Source organism: Danio aesculapii, chromosome 6, assembly GCF_903798145.1.
Source record: "Danio aesculapii chromosome 6, fDanAes4.1, whole genome shotgun sequence".
NCBI classification, from domain to species: Eukaryota; Metazoa; Chordata; class Actinopteri; order Cypriniformes; family Danionidae; genus Danio; species Danio aesculapii.
The window spans coordinates 61,475,997-61,497,752 of NC_079440.1; the positions used below are offsets into that span (position 1 = coordinate 61,475,997).

The following is a 21,756-nucleotide window of genomic DNA, read 5'->3' on the forward strand; positions in this document are numbered from 1 at the left end:
ACAGTGGGATGAACCGCCAACTATTCCACCATATGTTTTACGCAGGGGATGCCCTTCCAGCTGCAGACCAGTACTGGTAAACACCCATGCACACTCATTCACACACACACTCGTACACTACGGCCAATTTAGTTAATCAATTCCCCTATAGCCCGGAGGAAACCCACACCAACACGGAGAGAACATGCAAACTCCACACAGAAATGCCAACTCACCCAGCCAGGACTAGAACCAGCGACCTTCTTGCTTTGAGGCTACAGTGCTAATCACTGAGCCACCGTGCCACTTTTAATCTATAACAATAATCATCAAATTCATATCCTAATATTCACACATGCTTCAATATGTCTGACATTAGATAAGAGTTAGCACAAAATGATCTAAATGTAATCCAAAAGTAGTCCGATTCCTTTAGCCTAAATGTGTAATCCAGCCTGATCTCATGAGGAAACGGAAGTATTTTACGTTTTGTCAGTTTAGTGGCTAATTTGAGTTCAGTCGTATGAAATTGTACGATTTTAAAAAGGAGGCGTGGCACCTGACCCCACCCCTAAACCCAACCGTCATTGGGTGATGAGCAAATCGTACTAAATTATACGAATTCGTACGAATTAGCCACTAAATCAAGAAGTTACGAATTGTTGTGAGATTGTGTTGAGTAATCTAAGGGATTTTATTTCTGATTACAGAGTTTGTCATATAATTTGTGATCAGTAACTGATTATAAACAAAATTTATGTCTCGTAATTGTGAAGTTTTTATCGTAAAATAACATTTCTACAAGGTTTAATATTGTAATTCTGACATTTTGATAAATGTCTTACATTTACACCTTAAAATTCTGACTTTATTATAAATGTGAAAAGTTTATATTTTTCAATTAAGATTTATTCATTCATTCATTCACCCTTTATTAATCAGGGATCACCACAGCGGAATGAACCACCAACTATTCCAGCAAATGTTTTACACAGCGTATGCCCTTCCAGCTGCAACCCAGTACTGGAAAACACTCATTCACACACTCATACGCTACGGCCAATTTAGTTCATCAATTCCCCTATAGCGCATGTGTTTGGACTGTGGGGGAAACCGGAGCACGCACAAACCCACGCCAACACGAGGAGAACATGCAAACTCCACACAGAAACGCCAACTGAGGCAGCCGGGACTCAAACCAGAGACCTTCTTGCTGTGCTAACCACTGAGCCACTGTGGCGCAAAATGACTATTATTTCTAGTATTTATTGTTTGTGTTTGGTTAGAGACACTAACTTGTAACAGCGACGTGCCGATTGGCTTTTCCTTCATCAATAAGATCCATCACTTCTTCTGGACTGGAGACAAAACGTTCAGTGCAACCCTGTTAAACACACACACACACACATTTACATTTACACACACACACACACATGCTCGGAATAAATATAAAGTCACATCTTCATCTAAATCACAGTCCCGGTTTTCTTTTTGCACTGAACCTCTTCAGTAATTGTCAGCTGACACAAGAGACATTAAGAGTTTAAAGAGCACCTATTATGCAAAAATCACTTTTATAAGGTGTTTAAACCCAGATGTGTGTCAGCAGTGTGTGAATATCTCCAGCCTCTAATAATAAACGTGAATTAATTGTATTTATTATAATCAGACTTGATGAATGAAACACTTTGATTGACTTTCTCCCTTAGTATGATGTCATCAGAGGGGTAAAGCCCCGCCCACTAGTGCCCATCTCTCCCTTATTGGCATAAACAGCAGCCCTGAGTGAGAAGCAGCCGTCTGTCCATTAGCCATTAGAGTGTTTGAGCTGCTGAAGATAACATCAGCATAGACTAAGAGGATTATAGATGTGGAGTTTTAGATGAACAGCAACAGGAGCGACATAGACTGACAGAAGCACACATGCACACCTGACGAGCACTGACAACACTAGTCCTGTATTCAATCTGTCGCTATGCTGACACTTATGCATTTGTAGCTCCGCCCTCTTCTGAATAGACCACACTCTCATTTGCATTTAAAGTGACAGTCACCAAAGTGCCACAATTAGAGTCTTAACAGCAGTAAATTTAGAGTTCTTAAAGTTCCTCTGTATGTGTACTGAACTCATTAATCTTATCGTTTACAGTCTGAGAAACATCAGCGAGGTCAGCGTGATTCAGCTTACCTTCACATAGGGAACACGGTTCTTGTCTTCGTGAACTGACAGGTTTGTCTTAGTCACTGAAAAACACAGAGAAAATAATAAGCATCAACAAACATAATGCGGATGTGATCTGAAACATAACTAACGTATAAAGGTTGACTGAAGGGTAGTAGAAGGTAATCTTGAAGTAATTTTGCACTACAAAGGTATTTATCAAAGTTAAACTAAGATTACTGCGTTACAAAACAAAGATAGTTCAGAATTAATTCACCTTTATTTTGTATAGCGCTTATACAATGTAGATTGTGTCAATAGCCTAGTGATTTACATGGATTACATTACATGGAAAACATCCAAATTGTGAGATGTAAACTTTGAATTTCAAGGAAACAAGTCAAAACAGAAAGACACCCACACATGATTTTAGAAAAAAAGATGTTGGATTTGTAAATTAATTCATTTATTCATTTTCCTTCGGCTTAGTCTCTCATTTATCAAGGGTCACCACAGCGGAATGAACCACCAACTATTCCAGCATATGTTTTACACAGCGGATGCCCTTCCAGCTGCAGCCCAGCACTGGGAAACACCCATACACACTCATTCACACACACACACACACACACACACACACATACACTACGGCCAATTTAGTTCATCAATTCCTCTATACCGCATGTGTTCGGACTGTGGGGGAAACCGGAGCACCCGGAGGAAACCCACACCAACACGGGGAGAACATGCAAACTCCACACAGAAACGCCAACTGACCCAGTCAGGACTCGAACCAGCGACCTTCTTGCTGTGAGGCCACAGTGCTAAATTGTGAGACATAAATTCAGACGTTCATAAAAAAATATAGAATTGTAAAAGAAAAATTGGGTGACAGGGTGGCTCAGTGGTTAGCACTGTGGCCTCACAGCAAGAAGGTCACTGGTTCGAGTTCCGGATAGGTCAGTTGGCGAATCTGTGTGGAGTTTGCATGTTCTCCCCGTGTTGGCGTGGGTGCTCCGGTTTCCCCCACAGTCCAAACACATGTGCTATAGGGGAATTGATTAACTACATTGGCCGTAGTGTGAGTGTAAGGGTGTTTCCCAGTACTGGGTTGCAGCTGGAAGGGCATCCGCTGCGTAAAACATATGGTGGATAAGTTGGCGGTTCATTCCACTGTGATTAATAAAGGGACTAAGCCGAAAAGAAAATGAATGAATGAATTGGCGGTTCATTCCACTGTGACGACCCCTGATAAATGAGAGACTAAGCTGAAGGAAAATGAATGAATGATTTTTACTGTCAGTCTTTAAAGATAATTAACACACTGCGCAAATCCTAAACATCAGCTTGCATCTTAAGGTTCTTGCACATTTCAGTGCAGCGTAAACATTCTGCTAAACGTATTTTCGGCTGCAGAGAAGGGTTTGGAGTCACACGAGGCCAGTAAATGATGGCAGAATCTTGACTTTGGGCTGAATTATTCCTTTAATGAGCAGATGCACGTCTGCAGAGAGGCTTCAGCGTTTATTATGACAGAGCAGAGATGAACTGATGCTTCCAGACAGACGCGCATCTAATCTGACTCTCACACACACACACACACACAGTTCATATGAGCCATGGCAGATATAACTGTGCCTCTCATCAGACTAACACTCACACACACAAATGCACACATACAACCAGACACACACACACACAAACACACACACAGAAACTTTGTATAAGCCATGATAGATATGAACGTGCCTCTCATCAGACTAACACACACACAAACACACACAAGCAAACAAACACCAAAACACACACAGAAACACACAAAAATACAAACACACACATGAACACATGCGTGCAAACAAACACCCACATAAACAGACAAACGCACAAACAATGACCCACACACACATGCAAACCACACAAATACACACACAAACATCATATGAGCCATGGCAGATATGAACACGCCTCTCATCAGACTTGCACACATGCAAAGAAACACACACACAAACAAAGATACACAAACAAACACAGAAATACACACACAAACACACAAACAGAGACACACATACACAAACACACACTCACAAGCTTACACAAGCACACAAACATGCTCACAAACACACACACACATAAACATACACAAGCACACACAAACAAACACAGAGACACGGAAGCACACACATACACAACCACAAACACACATAAACAGACAAAAACAAGCACACACACACTCTCTCCTATCCATCTCCATCTGTCTCTGCAGTCGCTGCTTCTCTGTTTCTCTCGTCTGTCCGCAGGTATTTTCCAGATTGCTCAGTGACTCAGATGAATACAGATGAGTGCCGGAGTGCTGGACAGGTGTGTGTGTGTGTGTGTGTGTGTGTGTGTGGTCAGAAAGCAGAGGTGAACATCTCTTATATCTAATGCTGAAAATATACTGCTCACACCTGCATGAAGAGGATTCTGGTGTTACGAATTCCAAATGTCAAGATATGAACTCAGAATTTCAAGAAATGTGCTGGAATTGTGAACAGCACGGTGGCTCAATGGTTAGCACTGTGGCTTCACAGTATAAAGGTCGCTGGTTCGAGTCCTGGCTGGGTCAGTTGGCATTTCTGTGCGGAGTTTGCATGTCCAAACACATGCGCTATAGGGGAATTGATTAACTAAATTGACCGTAGTGTTGAGTGTGTGTGTGAGTGAGTGTGTATGGGTGTTTCCCAGTACTGGGTTGCTGCTGGAAAGGCATCTGTAGCATAAAAAAAAATGCTGGAATAGTTGGTGATTCATTACGCTGTGGTGACCTCTGGTGAATAAAGGGACTAAGCTGAAGGAAAACAAATGAATGAATGAAATATGGAATCGTGAGACCTAAACTCAGAAATCCATAAAGAAATGTCAAAAATGGGAGACACAACCTCATAATTCCTAGTAAATGTTGGGATTACAAGACTGAAATCTACGGAAAAATATGGAATTATCAGATGTAAACTCAAAATTCCAAGAAAAATTGTTGGAATTGTTTAAATGTAAACTCAGAGTTCCAAGAAAAACTCGTCAATGCCAGACGTAAACTCAGTAATCCATAAAAAATGTCTAACTGTTAGAGATAAACATGTAATTCCATGGAAAATGTTGGGATTACCAAAACCCAGAATTCCAAGATAAAAAAAACATAAATCCAGGAAAAAAATATGAAATTGTGAGACGTAAACTACGAATTCTATGAAAAATTGCCAGAATTTTGTGAATATAAACTCAAAATAAATAAAAAAATGTCAGGATTGTGAACTAGCGTCAGAATTCCAAGATTTAAAGAAACGTAAACGTAGAATTCTTAGGAAATAAATATGAAATTGGCCAGATGTAAATTCAGAATTCCAAGAAACAAAAGTTATGGAATTGTGAGACCTAAACTCAGTAATCCATAAAGAAATGTCAAAAATGTGAGAGACAACCTCATAATTCATTTTACAAGACTGAAATCTATGGAAAAATATGGAATTATGAGATGTAAACTCAAAATTCCAAGAAAAATTGTTGGAATTGTTTAAATGTAAGCTCAGAGTTCCAAGAAAAAACTCGTCAATGCCAGACGTAAACTCAGAAATCCATAAAAAATGTCTAACTGTTAGAGCTGGGATGTCAAACTCAATTGCTGGAGGGCCTAATCCCTGCACAGTTTAGTTCCAACCCTAATTAAACACAGCTGATCAAACTAATTAACTCCTTCAGTCTTGTTTGAAACCTACAGGTAAGTGTGTTGAAGCAGGGCTGGAACTAAACTGTGCAGGAATGCGGCCCTCCAGGAATTGAGTTTGACATCCCTGTGTTAGAGTTAACATGTAATTCCATGAAAAATGGGATTACAACAAGTTAAAAGTTAAAAAACATAAATCCAGGAAAAAAAATATGAAATTGTGAGACGTAAACTACGAATTCTATGAAAAATTGCCAGAATTTTGTGAATATAAACTCAAAATAAATAAAAAAATGTCAGGATTGTGAACTAGCGTCAGAATTCCAAGATTTAAAGAAACGTAAACGTAGAATTCTTAGGAAATAAATATGAAATTGCGAGATGTAAATTCAGAATTCCAAGAAACAAAAGTTATGGAATTGTGAGACCTAAACTCAGTAATCCATAAAGAATATCTAATTGTTCGACATAATCTTGTGATTCCAAGGAAAATGTTGGGATTACAAGGCGTAAACTTAAATCCTGGAAAAAATATGAAATTGTGAGCCTGAACATTCTGCAAATTCCATGAAAAAGAGCCAGAATTATGAGAATATAAACTCTAAATTCCAAGAAAATGTGTTAGAATTGCACGAACTGACCTCAAAATTCCAAGAAAAAAATTACCTAAATAAAAATAAAAAATAAACCTGAATTTTAAAGGAAATAAATATCAAATTTTGAGACAAACAAAATGGAAACTCAGAATTCCAAGATAAAAAAATTTACCCCAGGAAAAAAATATGGAATTGTGAGACTTAAACTCAGAATTCCTTAAAGAAATGTCAAAAACAACCTCATAATTCCTAGAAAAATGTTGGGATTACAAGACTGAAATCTAAGGAAAAATATGGAATTATCAGATGTAAACTCAAAATTCCAAGAAAAATTGTTGGAATTGTTTAAATGTAAGCTCAAAATTCCAAGAAAAATTGTTGGAATTGTTTAAATGTAAGCTCAGAGTTCCAAGAAAAAACTCGTCAATGCCAGACGTAAACTCAGTAATCCATAAAAAATGTCTAACTGTTAGAGATAAACATGTAATTCCATGGAAAATGTTGGGATTACCAAAACCCAGAATTCCAAGATAAAAAACATAAATCCAGGAAAAAAATATGAAATTGTGAGACGTAAACTACGAATTCTATGAAAAATTGCCAGAATTTTGTGAATATAAACTCAAATTTTTTAAAAAAATGTCAGGATTGTGAACTAGCGTCAGAATTCCAAGATTTAAAGAAACGTAAACGTAGAATTCTTAGGAAATAAATATGAAATTGCTAGATGTAAATTCAGAATTCCAAGAAACAAAAGTTATGGAATTGTTAGACCTAAACTCAGTAATCCATAAAGAAATGTCAAAAATGTGAGAGACAACCTCATAATTCATTTTACAAGACTGAAATCTACGGAAAAATATGGAATTATGAGATGTAAACTCAAAATTCCAAGAAAAATTGTTGGAATTGTTTAAATGTAAACTCAGAATTCCAAGAAAAACTCGTCAATGCCAGACGTAAACTCAGAAATCCATGAAAAATGTCTAACTGTTAGAGCTGGGATGTCAAACTCAATTGCTGGAGGGCCTAATCCCTGCACAGTTTAGGTCCAACCCTAATTAAACACAGCTGATCAAACTAATTAACTCCTTCAGTCTTGTTTGAAACCTATACAGGTACAGTAAGTGTGTTGAAGCAGGGCTGGAACTAAACTGTGCAGGGATTAGGCCCTCCAGGAATTGAGTTTGACATCCCTGTGTTAGAGTTAACATGTAATTCCATGAAAAATGTTGGGATTACAAAAACCCAGAATTCCAAGATAAAAAACATAAATCCAGGAAAAAAATATGAAATTGTGAGACGTAAACTACGAATTCTATGAAAAATTGCCAGAATTTTGTGAATATAAACTCAAAATAAATAAAAAAATGTCAGGATTGTGAACTAGCGTCAGAATTCCAAGATTTAAAGAAACGTAAACGTAGAATTCTTAGGAAATAAATATGAAATTGGCCAGATGTAAATTCAGAATTCCAAGAAACAAAAGTTATGGAATTGTGAGACCTAAACTCAGTAATCCATAAAGAATTTCTAATTGTTCGACATAATCTTGTCATTCCAAGGAAAATGTTGGGATTACAAGACGTAAACTTAAATCCTGGAAAAAAATATGAAATTGTGAGACTGAACATTCTGCAAATTCCATGAAAAAGAGCCAGAATTATGAGAATATAAACTCTAAATTCCAAGAAAATATGTTAGAATTGCACGAACTGACCTTAAAATTCCAAAAAAAAAAAAATTATCTAAATAAAAATAAAAAATAAACCTGAAATTCAAAGGAAATAAATATCACATTTTGAGACGTGAACTCAGAATTACAAGAGAAAATTGATTGAATTGCAAAGATGTGAACTCAGAATTCCATAAAGAGACGTCAAAATTGTGAGACATAATCTTGTCATTCCAAGAAAAATGTTATATGATGGAATGAATGATGGAAATTCAGATGGAAACAAAATGGAAACCCAGAATTCCAAGATAAAAAACATAAATCCAGGAAACAAATATGAAATTGTGAGACGTAAACTACGAATTCTATGAAAAATTGCCAGAATTTTGTGAATATAAACTCAAAATAAATAAAAAAATGTCAGGATTGTGAACTAGCGTCAGAATTCCAAGATTTAAAAAACGTAAACGTAGAATTCTTAGGAAATAAATATGAAATTGCGAGAAACTCAGAATTCCATGAAGAGACGTCAAAATTGTGAGACATAATCTTGTAATTCCAAGAAAAATGTTATATAATGGAATGAATGATGGAAATTCAGATGGAAACAAAATGGAAACTCAGAATTCCAAGATAAAAAAATTTACCCCAGGAAAAAAATATGGAATTGTGAGACTTAAACTCAGAAATCCAAGAACAAATATGGAATTACGAGACATAAAAATGTAGAATTACAAAAAACCTTATGGAATCGCAAAATGTAAACACTTCTAAGAGGAAAAGCTTTGAGAGAAAACTGTGAGACGTAATCTTGTAATTCCAAGAAATATGTTAGGATTACAACACGTAAACCCAGAATTCTATGGAAAAAAATGATAAAGTTATGAGACCAGGGGCGTTGCTAGACATAAAGCTCTACTGGGGCACCGCCCCCAACTCCAAAATAAAAATAAAATCATATATATATATATATATATATAATACAAAAGTATTCTTGTTAATATACAATAATTATTCTAAATAATCTTAAATGTAACTGAAAAACAATGTTTAGACGCAAGTGGAATGACATGCTAAGATCATTTAAGAAATCTTTTGCATAAATATTAATTTAATTTTAATGAAATTTCTAAACTTTCAATTCCAAGAACAATTAAGAACAAAATAAGACAAAAGAATGAGACAAACAAAATAATTAGTTAACAGAAATCAGGTATTAAAACAGTTGTGTTTTAAAATGTGATGAAAAAAAAAAAGATCTGTTAGACAACACCTTTTTTACACCTAAATAGGAGGGCTAATAATTTTGTATTCAACTATACATAAAAATGACCCCAATCTTTGTAAAAGTGCTTGTATAAAAATCTGTTATACCGACAAACGAAATAAAAATGCATTTAAATTATGATGGTGTATATTAAATGGAGTCAGCTTTAAAAGGATAGTCTGTAATCTGTTTAGAATACATGTACAGTACAGTATTTAGGTCGAGCTGAAACAATACATTCCGACTCACCGTCAAGTAGGTCACGAATTTTATCCATGTAGATTTCAAAATAGGAGACCTTGAGAGAGAAAGGAGAGCAGCTTAATGATGTGGGATTATATTCATCCTTCATTAGAAAACCAAAACAAGCCTGTGTGAATTGATTTCATTCATCTGTCAGCACCTTAATGTGGAACTCCAGGTTTTCGTCCATGGTGTAAATGTGGTTGAAAATATCTTCGGCGATCCTCGGGATAATTCCCCTTCCATTAGCATCGTGCAGTTTTCCCTGACGGAGAAAGCTAATTAATTGATTAAACACACTGTGATTGATTAATGGATTGGTTTTATTTGAATGTGAACAACATCTGCTTTCGTCTTTTGTTTGTTTTTGCAGATTAAAATAACATAAATACAGATTTGGGGTGATAAATGGGTGAGTAAATCATGAGCAGATCATCATTACTGAATTTCTGAAAATGCCAGGATGTGGATGGACAAATATACAGTAGCTGTAAATACCCTGCTACTTGTAAATGAAGATGAAATAACAAAACAAAGCATTATAATTCCTTCATCAATCATTCAAACTTGTTAACAAGCTTCATTATCATTGTAAACTTGTTAAGTGTGATGAGAATTCATTATGAAATGTAAAACATTTGCAGAGGAAAATAACAAATACCATATTTGGGTGAGTAAATCATGAGCAGATCATCAATTCTGAATTTCTGAAAACTTGTTTCTGGGCACAAAGGGATGGGATGTGAATTTCATTTCATTTAATAATGAGAAGCTGCAGTACCTCCATAGTGTAGGTTTTACCAGATGATGTCTGTCCGTATGCAAATATGGTGCCGTTGTAGCCGTCCAGAACATCTGTAGATGAAAGAATATCAAAATGTGTGAAAGATTAAAATATTTACTTAACTCAATTGTGCAGACTTGATTTAATTCAATTAAGTTATCCCAACGTTACTGTCTTTTTTACTCATTATTATGCCCACATTGATTTTTTTTAGCTTTTTATATGATATATGATATGATATTATACATCAAATTCCCATATTATTGTATTATATGGTACAATTTCACACAGACACACACATTATATATATATATAGTTATATATAGTTATATATATATATAGTTATATATAGTTATATATATATAGTTATATATCGTTATATATAGTTATATATAGTCATATATATATAGTTATATATAGTTATATATATAGTTATATATATATAGTTATATATAGTTATATATACAGTTATATATATATAGTTATATATAGTTATATATATATAGTTATATATATAGTTATATATATATAGTTATATATAGTCATATATATATAGTTATATATAGTTATATATAGTTATATATAGTCATATATATATAGTTATATATAGTTATATATATAGTTATATATATATAGTTATATATAGTCATATATATATAGTTATATATAGTTATATATAGTTATATATAGTCATATATATATAGTTATATATAGTTATATATATAGTTATATATATATAGTTATATATAGTCATATATATATAGTTATATATAGTTATATATAGTTATATATAGTCATATATATATAGTTATATATAGTTATATATATAGTCATATATATATAGTTATATATAGTTATATATATAGTTATATATAGTCATATAAATATAGTTATATATAGTTATATATAGTTATATATACAGTTATATATATATAGTTATATATATAGTTATATATAGTTATATATATAGTTATATATAGTTATATATATATATAGTTATATATAGTTATATATATAGTTATATATATATACATAGTTATATACAGTATAGTTATATATACAGTTATATATATATATATATATATATATATATATATATATATATATATATATATATATATATATATATATATATATATATATATATATATAGTTATATATATAGTTATATATACTTGAAGTCAGAATTATTAGCCTGCCTTTGAATTTTTTTTTCCTTTTGTAAATATTTCCCAAATGATGTTTAACAGAATCAGGAAATGTTCACAGTATGTCTGATAATATTTTTTCTTCTGGAGAAAGTCTTATTTGTTTTATTTTGGCTAGAATAAAAGCAGTTTTTAATTTTTTAAACACCATTTTAAGGTCAATATTATTAGCCCCTTTAAGCTATATTTGTCTACAGAACAAACCATCGTTATACAATAACTTGCCTAATTACCCTAACCTGCCTAGTTAACCTAATTACCCTAGTTAAGCCTTTAAATGTCACTTTAAGCTGTATAGAAGTGTCTTGAAGAATATCTAGTCTAATATTATTTACTGTCATCATGACAAAGAGAAAATAAATCAGTTATTAGAGATGAGTTATTAAAACTATTATGATTAGAAATGTGTTGAAGAAATCTGCTCTCTGTTAAACAGAAATTGGGGAAAAATAAACAGGGGGGCTAATAATTCAGGGTGTATATATTTATATATACATACATATATATATATATATATATATATATTTATATATATATTCAGTTTTTATATTTATTTCAGTAGTATGATTGCCTAATTTGCAAATGTTTATATGAAGTACAGTTTCTAAAGTAATATTTTCTGTCTTTTAGTAGAGATATTAAATATGAGACTTGCTTTGTTTTCATTGTAAATGTCATATTTTAGGTTTTTAGTTACCTTTCTCAAAATCATTCCACATAAATCTGCAGATTTATTTTTACAAAATTTAAAAAACATCCTCAGATTTTGTTTGCAGATCTTGATCAGCTCGTCTGAACACAAGTCTGACCGGATAAAACAGCTGTGATGTTAATATTAAAGACGGTGTTTATTAATAAACGTACAACTTTCTGAGACATGCACACCCGTCTGTTATTGTGAGGATCACTTTGAGACGATGAGCATTTATTAAATTGATTTAAACGCTGGATTATTCAAAGTATGCAATACTTCATAAAAGCTTCAACCTGTGATGTTGACACGTGATCATGTTGCTTTTTTCTAATGGCTTTAGTTTAGCTCGCAATTCATTCTATTACTACCTGCCTATTATTAGATATTAACTGTATATTAGTATTTATAAAGTATGATCGTATTGTGCAGCTCTGTAAAAACTAATTCTACCTTACTAACCGTTAATTAGCAGTTTATTAAGCTGAGAGTGTTAAAAAGGTTTGTATTACCTAATTTACTTGTATATAACTAAGAAAACATTCAGTTTGATATCTCAGTTTGCATGATCGCTATGTAGAAATTCATTCAATTTTCTTCAGCTTAGTCCCTTTATTTATCAGGTGTCGCCACAGCGGAATGAACCGCCAACTTATCCAGCATATGTTTTACACAGCCGATGCCCTTCCAGATGCAACCCAGTACTGGGAAACACCCATACACACTCATTCTCTCACACACATACACTACGGCCAATTTAGCTCATCAATTCCCCTATAGCGCATGTGTTTGGACTGTGGGGGAAACCGGAGCACCCGGAGGAAACCCACACCAACACGGGGAGAACATGCAAACTCCACACAGAAGCACCAACTGACCCAGCCGAGACTCGAACAAGCAACCCTCTTGCTGTGATGCAACAGTGCTAACCACTGAGCCACCCTGTCACCTCAGCAGTGATAGTGATAATTAAATCAATGCAACTAATCAATCAGTCAGTCTTTATGATGCATTTACTCACCTTTAACGATCTGTTGGGCACAAGTGTTGTACACCTGCTCTTGTGTGCAATTTGTAGGAAAGACTTTGTCAAACACATACGATTTCCCCTGGAAGACACAAATAGAGTCATATTTACAAGGTGTGATGATGGAGGCTTTCAGAATCACTGTACATCAGTGTTATTGCTGCAGATGAGCAAGTTTAAGTTCATTTATACACAGTGATGTAAAGTAACTAATTACAAATACCCAGACTACTGTAATTGAGTAGTTTTTCTCAGGAATTGTACTTTACTGAGTAGTTTTATAAATGTGTACTTTTACTGTCCCTTGAGTACATTGTTAGTGCTGTAGCAGTACTTTTACTCCACTACTTTCCTTCAACCTGCAGTCCCTACTTTATTTATTCTTGTCTATGTGGATTAGATTAATCAGTCCTGTGATTTCTGTCCAATCAAATCACACATAGAAGGTAAATCTCATCTTAATGAACTCCCTCAAGACATGTGCTTTATGATTGCAGCAAACTGTTTGGAAGCATTAAAAGTGTCCAAGAAAATCTTTACACACATTGACCCAGAGACTGTTTAGATGCATGTCACCGATGAGAAGATGATGGATGTTTACTGTGTGATGACTGAAATGGCGTCAGATTGACGTTGCACCCCAATGTTGTGGGGACGTTGCATTTTATTTGGAAATGACAATTGGGTTGACATCAGAAAATAACGTCAGGCTGACGTCAATGTCCAACGTAAAACCAACCAAATATCAGCATCTAATGATGTTACAGCTTGTTGTTGTGTTGATGTTACCACTATGACGTCTATCAGGCGTTGTATTTTGGTTGCCATACCTGATGAATAAATGTCAGTATTTGACGTCAATATGACGTTGGTTTAAGATGTTGGCTCAACATTGGATTTTGGTCACTTTCCAACACAACCTAAAATCAAGCAAATATTAACGTCATTATTGGACAAATAATGTTGACCTTAGAGGCTGGCTAGACACTGAAGTTTGGTCACCTGACATCACAACCTCAATCTAATCTAATATTAACGTCTTATGATGTTGTGTGCCTGCTGGGCAATAACTAGATGCACTACAGCAGTGTTTCCCAACCCTGTTCCTGGAGGCACACCAACAGTACATATTTTGGATGTCTCCATTATCTGACCCATTAACTTCAGGGTTTGGAGTCTCTTCTGATGTTATGATAAGTTGATTCAGGTGTGTTTGATTAGGGAGAGGTTGAAAATGTGTACTGTTGGTGTGCCTTCAGGAACAGGGTTGGGAAACACTGCACTACAGAATGTTACGTGTACACACATGCACAAATTACATGTAAATCATCAGCTTTCTACAGCATAATACTCACTACTCAAGTACTTGTCTTCTTTTTACTCATACTTTGAGTAATATTTACAACAGATACTTTTACTCTACTCGCACTGCATTTTTAGGCAAGTAATGCTACTTTATCTTAGGCATGATTTTTCAGTACTCTTTACACCACTGTTTATCCAGCACATTTCATACACAATGCTAATTCAAAGTGCTTTACATAAACAAGAAAAGAAACACAACATACAAGTATAGAAATGAAAACAACAAAGAATAAGAATGATTAAAACCGGTTTTAAAGACAGCCTCGCCCCCAGAGCTTCATCACTGGCTAAATCACTGCACTCAGCAAATAATGTGAGTTTGTGGCAGGGCTATCGGTTTCAGATATTGTTCAGATAAAACTGTCATTTTTATTATTGAGGTGCAGTGTGTTAGTTTGACACCCAGTGGTTGAACTAGGTATTACATACCTGGATCAAAACAAACACAAGCGCAGGTTGCCAGATTGAGGACCAAAAGGAGCGAGTCTGACAATAGTGCCTAAAGGCTGATTTAAGTCATGTTCTAAATAAAAGCAACGGCACGCGATAGGAGGAATATTCTCTATATTAAAAGGAGTTTTTGTTCTAACCAACACCTGGAATTGATATATTAGAAACGGCTTCTCACAGCTGAACAACAGAAAACTGACAATGATCAGCTCAGGTACACCCCATGTGCTTTATTCAGTGTTAAGTGCTAATAATGTGAGTCTGAACGCCATTTCACATCACATTTATTGCCATACTACTGAAAACAGCAGCAGACAGTTCAGCTCAGATCTGGAAAATAAAATAAACCGTCTGAAATTTAACTTCAGAACTGAGACTCAAAGCAAACCAACACATATCAGTGATTCAGCATCTACATTTAATCATGTTAAAGAGGTTTAATATATTAGATCAGTGTTTCCCAACCCTGTTCCTGAAGGCACACCAACAGTCCACATTTTCAACCTCTCCCTAATCAAACACACCTGAATCAACTCATCAGAACATCAGAAGAGGCTCAAAAACCTGAAGTTAATGGGTCAGATAAGAGAAACACTGAAAATATGTACTGTTTGTGTGCCTCCAGGAACAGGGTTGGGAAACACTGTATTAGATTATAAACCTTCCCATTTGGCTGGAGTGCAGTGAGTGCACTATTCTGTGCTTCTGAATGGCTGTTTTTACATTTCTGTCATGTTTCGTCTGGTGCAAACAGCCAAATTTCTCATCACTGCGTATCTCGTCACGAAGCGTGTTGTTAGGACACGGGGTTACAATGTAACCTGCTCACCTAATGTTTATGTTTCTAATATTAATATAATTTGATAATTAATAACCTCATGTGGAACTCTGAATCTGCGTCTCATTTGAGAGTCTGCTACTGTCCACCAGATATCAGTCACGGTTGCATGCTTTGAGAGTCTTCCTGACTGACTGAATGAATGAAATACGCTGTTTTCCACCATCTGGCAACCCGGGTTGCTGTAATATAATTGGCTAAACTGGCATTGGGCGGGTTAAATGACCAAAACAAAGACAAAGAGTCCAAAGACAAAGAGTTTTGGCATGTAACACATGTTCAAAGCAGAATATCTGACTTCAGCATTGATTTTCAGATAAACAACAAGGTTCACTGAGCATGTTTCTGAATATCTGCACACATATGATGGTGTTTTCATGCTCAAACAAGAACATACAGCACCTTTAATACACAGTAAATTATTATCAAATACAGTACAGCTGAAATGAAGCACAGCATTAAAAATTGGTGATAAAGTCCATATTTCTAATACTGTAGCTTTTGTACTATTGATGTAAATGAACTTCTTGGGCTGCACGGTGGCTCAGTGGTTAGCACTGTTGCCTCACAGCAAGAAGGTTGCTGATTCGAGCCTCAGCTGGGTCAGTTGGTGTTTCTGTGTGGAGTTTGCATGTTCTCCCCGTGTTGGTGTGGGTTTCCTACGGGTGCTCCGGTTTCCCCCACAGTCCAAACACATGCGCTATAGGGGAATTGATTGACTGAATTGGCCGTAGTGTATGAGTGTGTGTGTGAATGAGTGTGTATGGGTGTTTCTCAGTACTGGGTTGCGGCTGAAAGGACATCCACTGCATAAAACATGATGGAATAGTTGGCGGTTCATTCCGCTGTGGCGACCCCTGATAAATAAGGGACAAAGCGAAAGGAAAATGAATGGATGAACTTTGAAATATAACAGCAGCATATAAGTTTGAATGAACAACACAAGAGTGTGTGTTAATTAGCTGAAGTTCTGCTTCCTGTTAGCTGGACACACAAAAGTCCAGCATGTTCTAATTAAAGATGAAAGAGATTAGAAGTGAAGCAACTGACTGCAACACACACACACACACACACACACATGCTGCAGATTAAGGGCTCGAGTCAGTAATTAGTCCCTCTCTGCTGTTTCCAGGAGATTTCACTGATCCTCAGAGGAGCATCAAAGTCTAGAGGGCAGAAAAACACCTGAAGAGTCACACACACACACACACACACACACACACACACACACACACACACGCACACACGCACTCACTCAAGCACATACATACAGACACTCACACAAGGACGCTCACACATAGATACATCCAAACACACACACACACACACACACACACACAAACACGCTCACACAAGAACTCACACATACATTACATGCATCCAAAATTATGTGCGCACACACACACACACTCACACACATACATAAAAGCACAAAATACACACACACAAAGACACTGACACAAGGACTCTCATACATACATACAGCCAAACACACACACACACACACACACACACACACACACACACACACACACACACACATACATATATGTATACACACTCACTCAAAATATAAACCAGCACACACACACATACATACAACAACCACATCCCACACACTCATACACATGCACACACATCACACACAAACACTCACACTAATGCACTCCTACACATACATACATCCAAACAAAACACAGCGCACACACACATACACGCAATCACACAGATAAATAACCCACACACTCATAAAACACTCAAACACACACTCACACACACATACACACACTCAAACACAACACAACACAGCGCACACACATACACGCACTCACACAGATAAATAACCCACACACTCAAACACACACTCACACACACATACACACACTCATACACAACACAGTGCACACACATACACACACTCACACAGATAAATAACCCACACACTCATAAACACTCAAACACACACTCACACACACATACACACACTCATACACAACACAACACAGTGCACACACATACACGCACTCACACAGATAAATAACCCACACACTCATAAACACTCAAACACACACTCACAAACACATACACACACTCATACACAACACAACACAGCGCACACACATACACGCACTCACACAGATAAATAACCCACACACTCATAAACACTCAAACACACACTCACAAACACATACACACACTCATACACAACACAACACAGCGCACACACATACACGCACTCACACAGATAAATAACCCACACACTCATAAACACTCAAACACACACTCACAAACACATACACACACTCATACACAACACAACACAGCGCACACACATACACGCACTCACACAGATAAATAACCCACACACTCATAAACACACACTCACACACACTCATACACAACACAACACAGTGCACACACATACACGCACTCACACAGATAAATAACCCACACACTCATAAACACTCAAACACACACTCACACACATGCACGCACACACATACACACACTCATACACAACACAACACAGCGCACACACATACACGCACTCACACAGATAAATAACCCACACACTCATAAACACTCAAACACACACTCACAAACACATACACACACTCATACACAACACAACACAGCGCACACACATACACGCACTCACACAGATAAATAACCCACACACTCATAAACACTTAAACACACACTCACACACTCACACACATGCACGAACACCACACAACGCACACACATACACACACTCATACATGCACTCCCACACAAACACAACACAACACACACACTCACACATATACACACACACACACACACACGCACGCACACATGCACACATACACATATGTACTCAGTCTCAAAAACATGCATAAATATAAACACACATGCACTCACAGACATACATACTACAAGCACAACACACACACACTTATACACACACAAGGACACCACACACTCACACACAAACCTCACACATGCACTCTCACACACACACATACATCCGAGCACAACACAGCACACACACACACACACACTTGTACACGCATGCACTCCCACACACACAAACACAACATGCACACACACACACATGCACTCATACATGCACTCACGCACATACGTACTACAAGCACGACACACACATGCATGCACAACACACACACATGCATGCACAACACACACTCACACATGCACTCCCACACAAACACAACACAGCACACACATACATGCAAACACATGTACTCACAGTCTCAGACACGTGCATACAGTATATAGAAACACACACAGTCGCAAACACTCCTCTCTCACACACACACACACACACACACACACACTATACATCATGTAGGGCTGTTTGTGATGACAGCACACTTAACCTTTGCTCGCAGCTCTCAGCACATTCACACCAGCACTTTCCCATCATCACATCTTAAAATATAGCGTCACAGAGTGCTTTATGTGTGTGTGTGTGTGTGTGTGTGTGCTCTGAGCCTCATAAAACAAGCACAACACCCTTTATATGGTGTACAGGGAGACTGCAGCGAGCACATATTCAGCTCACAATCACAATCTGTTTCAATAATCTGACAACTGGCCAGAGTTACATATGGATATATATGGATATTGGATAAATCAGTGGAAATATACATGAACTGAGTGGATATACACTCGCTGGCCACTTTATTAGGTACACCTCACTAGTACCGGGTTGGACCCCTTTTGCCTTCAGAACTGCTTTAATTCTTCGTGTCAGAGATTCAACAAGCTACTGGAAATATTCCTCAGAGATTTTGCTCTATATTGACATGATAGCATCACACAGTTGCTGCAGATTTGTCGGCTGCACATCCATGATGCCAATCTCCATTCCACCACATCCCAAAGGTGCTCTATTGGATTGAGCTCTGGTGTCTGTGGTGTCCATTTGAGTACAGTGAACTCATTGTCATGTTCAAGAAACCAGTCTGAGATGATTGGTGCTTTATGACATGGTGCGTTATCCTGCTGGAAGTAGCCATCAGAAGATGGAGACACTGTGGTCATAAAGGGATGGACATGGTCAGCAACAATACTCAGGTAGGCTGTGGCGTTGACACCATGCTCAATTGGTACTAATGGATCCAAAGTGTGCCAAAAAAATCTCCCCCACATCATTACACCACCACCAGCAGCCTGAACTGCTGATACAAGGCAGGATGGATCCATGCTTTCATGTTGTTGAGGCCAAATTCTGCCCCGAGCATCTGAATGTGGCAGCAGAAATGGAGACTCATCAGACCAGGCAACGTTTCTCCAATCTTCTATTGTCCAGTTTTGGTGAGCCTGTGTGAATTGTAGCCTCAGTTTCCTGTTCTTAGCTGACAGGAGCGGCACCCGGTGTGGTCTTCTGCTGCTGTAGCCCATCCGCCTCAAGGTTGGACGTGTTGTGTGTTCAGAGATGCTCTTCTGCAGACCTCGGTTGTAACGAGTGCTTATTTGAGTTACGGTTGCCTTTCTATCAGCTGGAACCAGTCTGGCCATTCTCCTCTGACCTCTGGCGTCATCAAGGCATTTGCGCCCACAGAACTGCCGCTCACTGGAAATTTCCTCTTTGTCGGACCATTCTCTGTAAACCCTAGAGATGGTTGTGCGTGAAAATCCCAGTAGATCAGCAGTTTCTGAAATACTAAGGCCAGCTTGTCTGGCAGCAACAACCATGCCACGTTCAAAGTCACTTAAATCCCCTTTCTCCCCCATTCTGATGGTTTGAACTGCAGCAGATCGTCTTCACCATGTCTACTTGCCTAAATGTGTTGAGCTGCTGCCATGTGATTGGCTGATTAGAAATTTGTGTTAACGAGCAGTTGTACCGGTGTACCTAATAAAGTGGCCAGTGAGTTTAGATAGATGTATAGATGGACAGATGGATATATATATATATATATGAGTGTGTAGATGTATGGGTGGATAGATAATGACGCCGCAGAAACCGAGAGCAGATCTCAGATCAGGACGTGATCTGAATGTGTTCTGCAGAGATGTGATCCGTGATGCTGAACAAGAACAAGATACACACACACACACACACACACATACATGGCACCGCTGTGAGATCAAATACACACGGGAGAAATCCAAACTACAGCTGCAGAACACAGACCTGTTGTTATACACCACTGCGCTGCTGTATTGCGTGAGCAATACATCGGGTTTCATATTAAAATCAAAAAACATTTTGACTAAACTCACGATCGTTCCTCTTTAATGCATGATCTTCTCTATCTCTGCTTAGCTACAGTAAAGTCGGTATACAAATCAAAATGAACTTTTGTTTTTAGATATATATATATTAGTGCTTGTTATGAACGATGTGTCTGTGCACTTCATTATTTTGTAAAAATTAATTTGCCAATCTTTAATCAAATATAATAACCCCCTCCACCTCGAAATGACTTTATTTCATTTCTTGCCACATGGAATGCCTTTAGGGAGGGGTTATCAGTGCTTTAGGGCGGGGCTATCAGTCATTAAGAGCGGGACTATTAGAAATTTGAGGCGGGGCTATCAGTCATTTAGGGTGGGGCTATCAATACTTTAGGAAGGGGCTATCAGTCCTTTAAGCCAAGACTATCGCAAAACTATAGGACATTTAGTGTGGGGCAATTAGTATTTTAAGGTGGGGCTATCAGTCATTTTAGGCAGGGCTATAAGTCATTTAGGGCGGGGCTATCAGTCATTTAGGGTGGGGCTATCAATCGTTTATGAAGGAGCTATTAGTCCTTTAAG

At 37.0% G+C, this 21,756-nt stretch overlaps 1 protein-coding gene across 2 annotated transcripts in view; it reads right to left on the reverse strand.

The window, feature by feature from the left end:
* The window catches only part of kif5ab (kinesin family member 5A, b), a 70,228-nt gene that overhangs the window by 36,412 nt on the left and 12,060 nt on the right, over positions 1-21,756 (reverse strand). For both annotated transcript variants that reach the window (XM_056460669.1, XM_056460668.1), the window contains exons 2-7: positions 13,326-13,413; positions 10,403-10,476; positions 9,782-9,886; positions 9,628-9,676; positions 2,168-2,223; positions 1,276-1,363 (exon numbers count right to left, since the gene is read on the reverse strand). In XM_056460669.1, the coding sequence (XP_056316644.1) occupies positions 1,276-1,363; positions 2,168-2,223; positions 9,628-9,676; positions 9,782-9,886; positions 10,403-10,476; positions 13,326-13,413 (460 nt within the window). The remainder of the gene's footprint in view (positions 1-1,275; positions 1,364-2,167; positions 2,224-9,627; positions 9,677-9,781; positions 9,887-10,402; positions 10,477-13,325; positions 13,414-21,756) is intronic.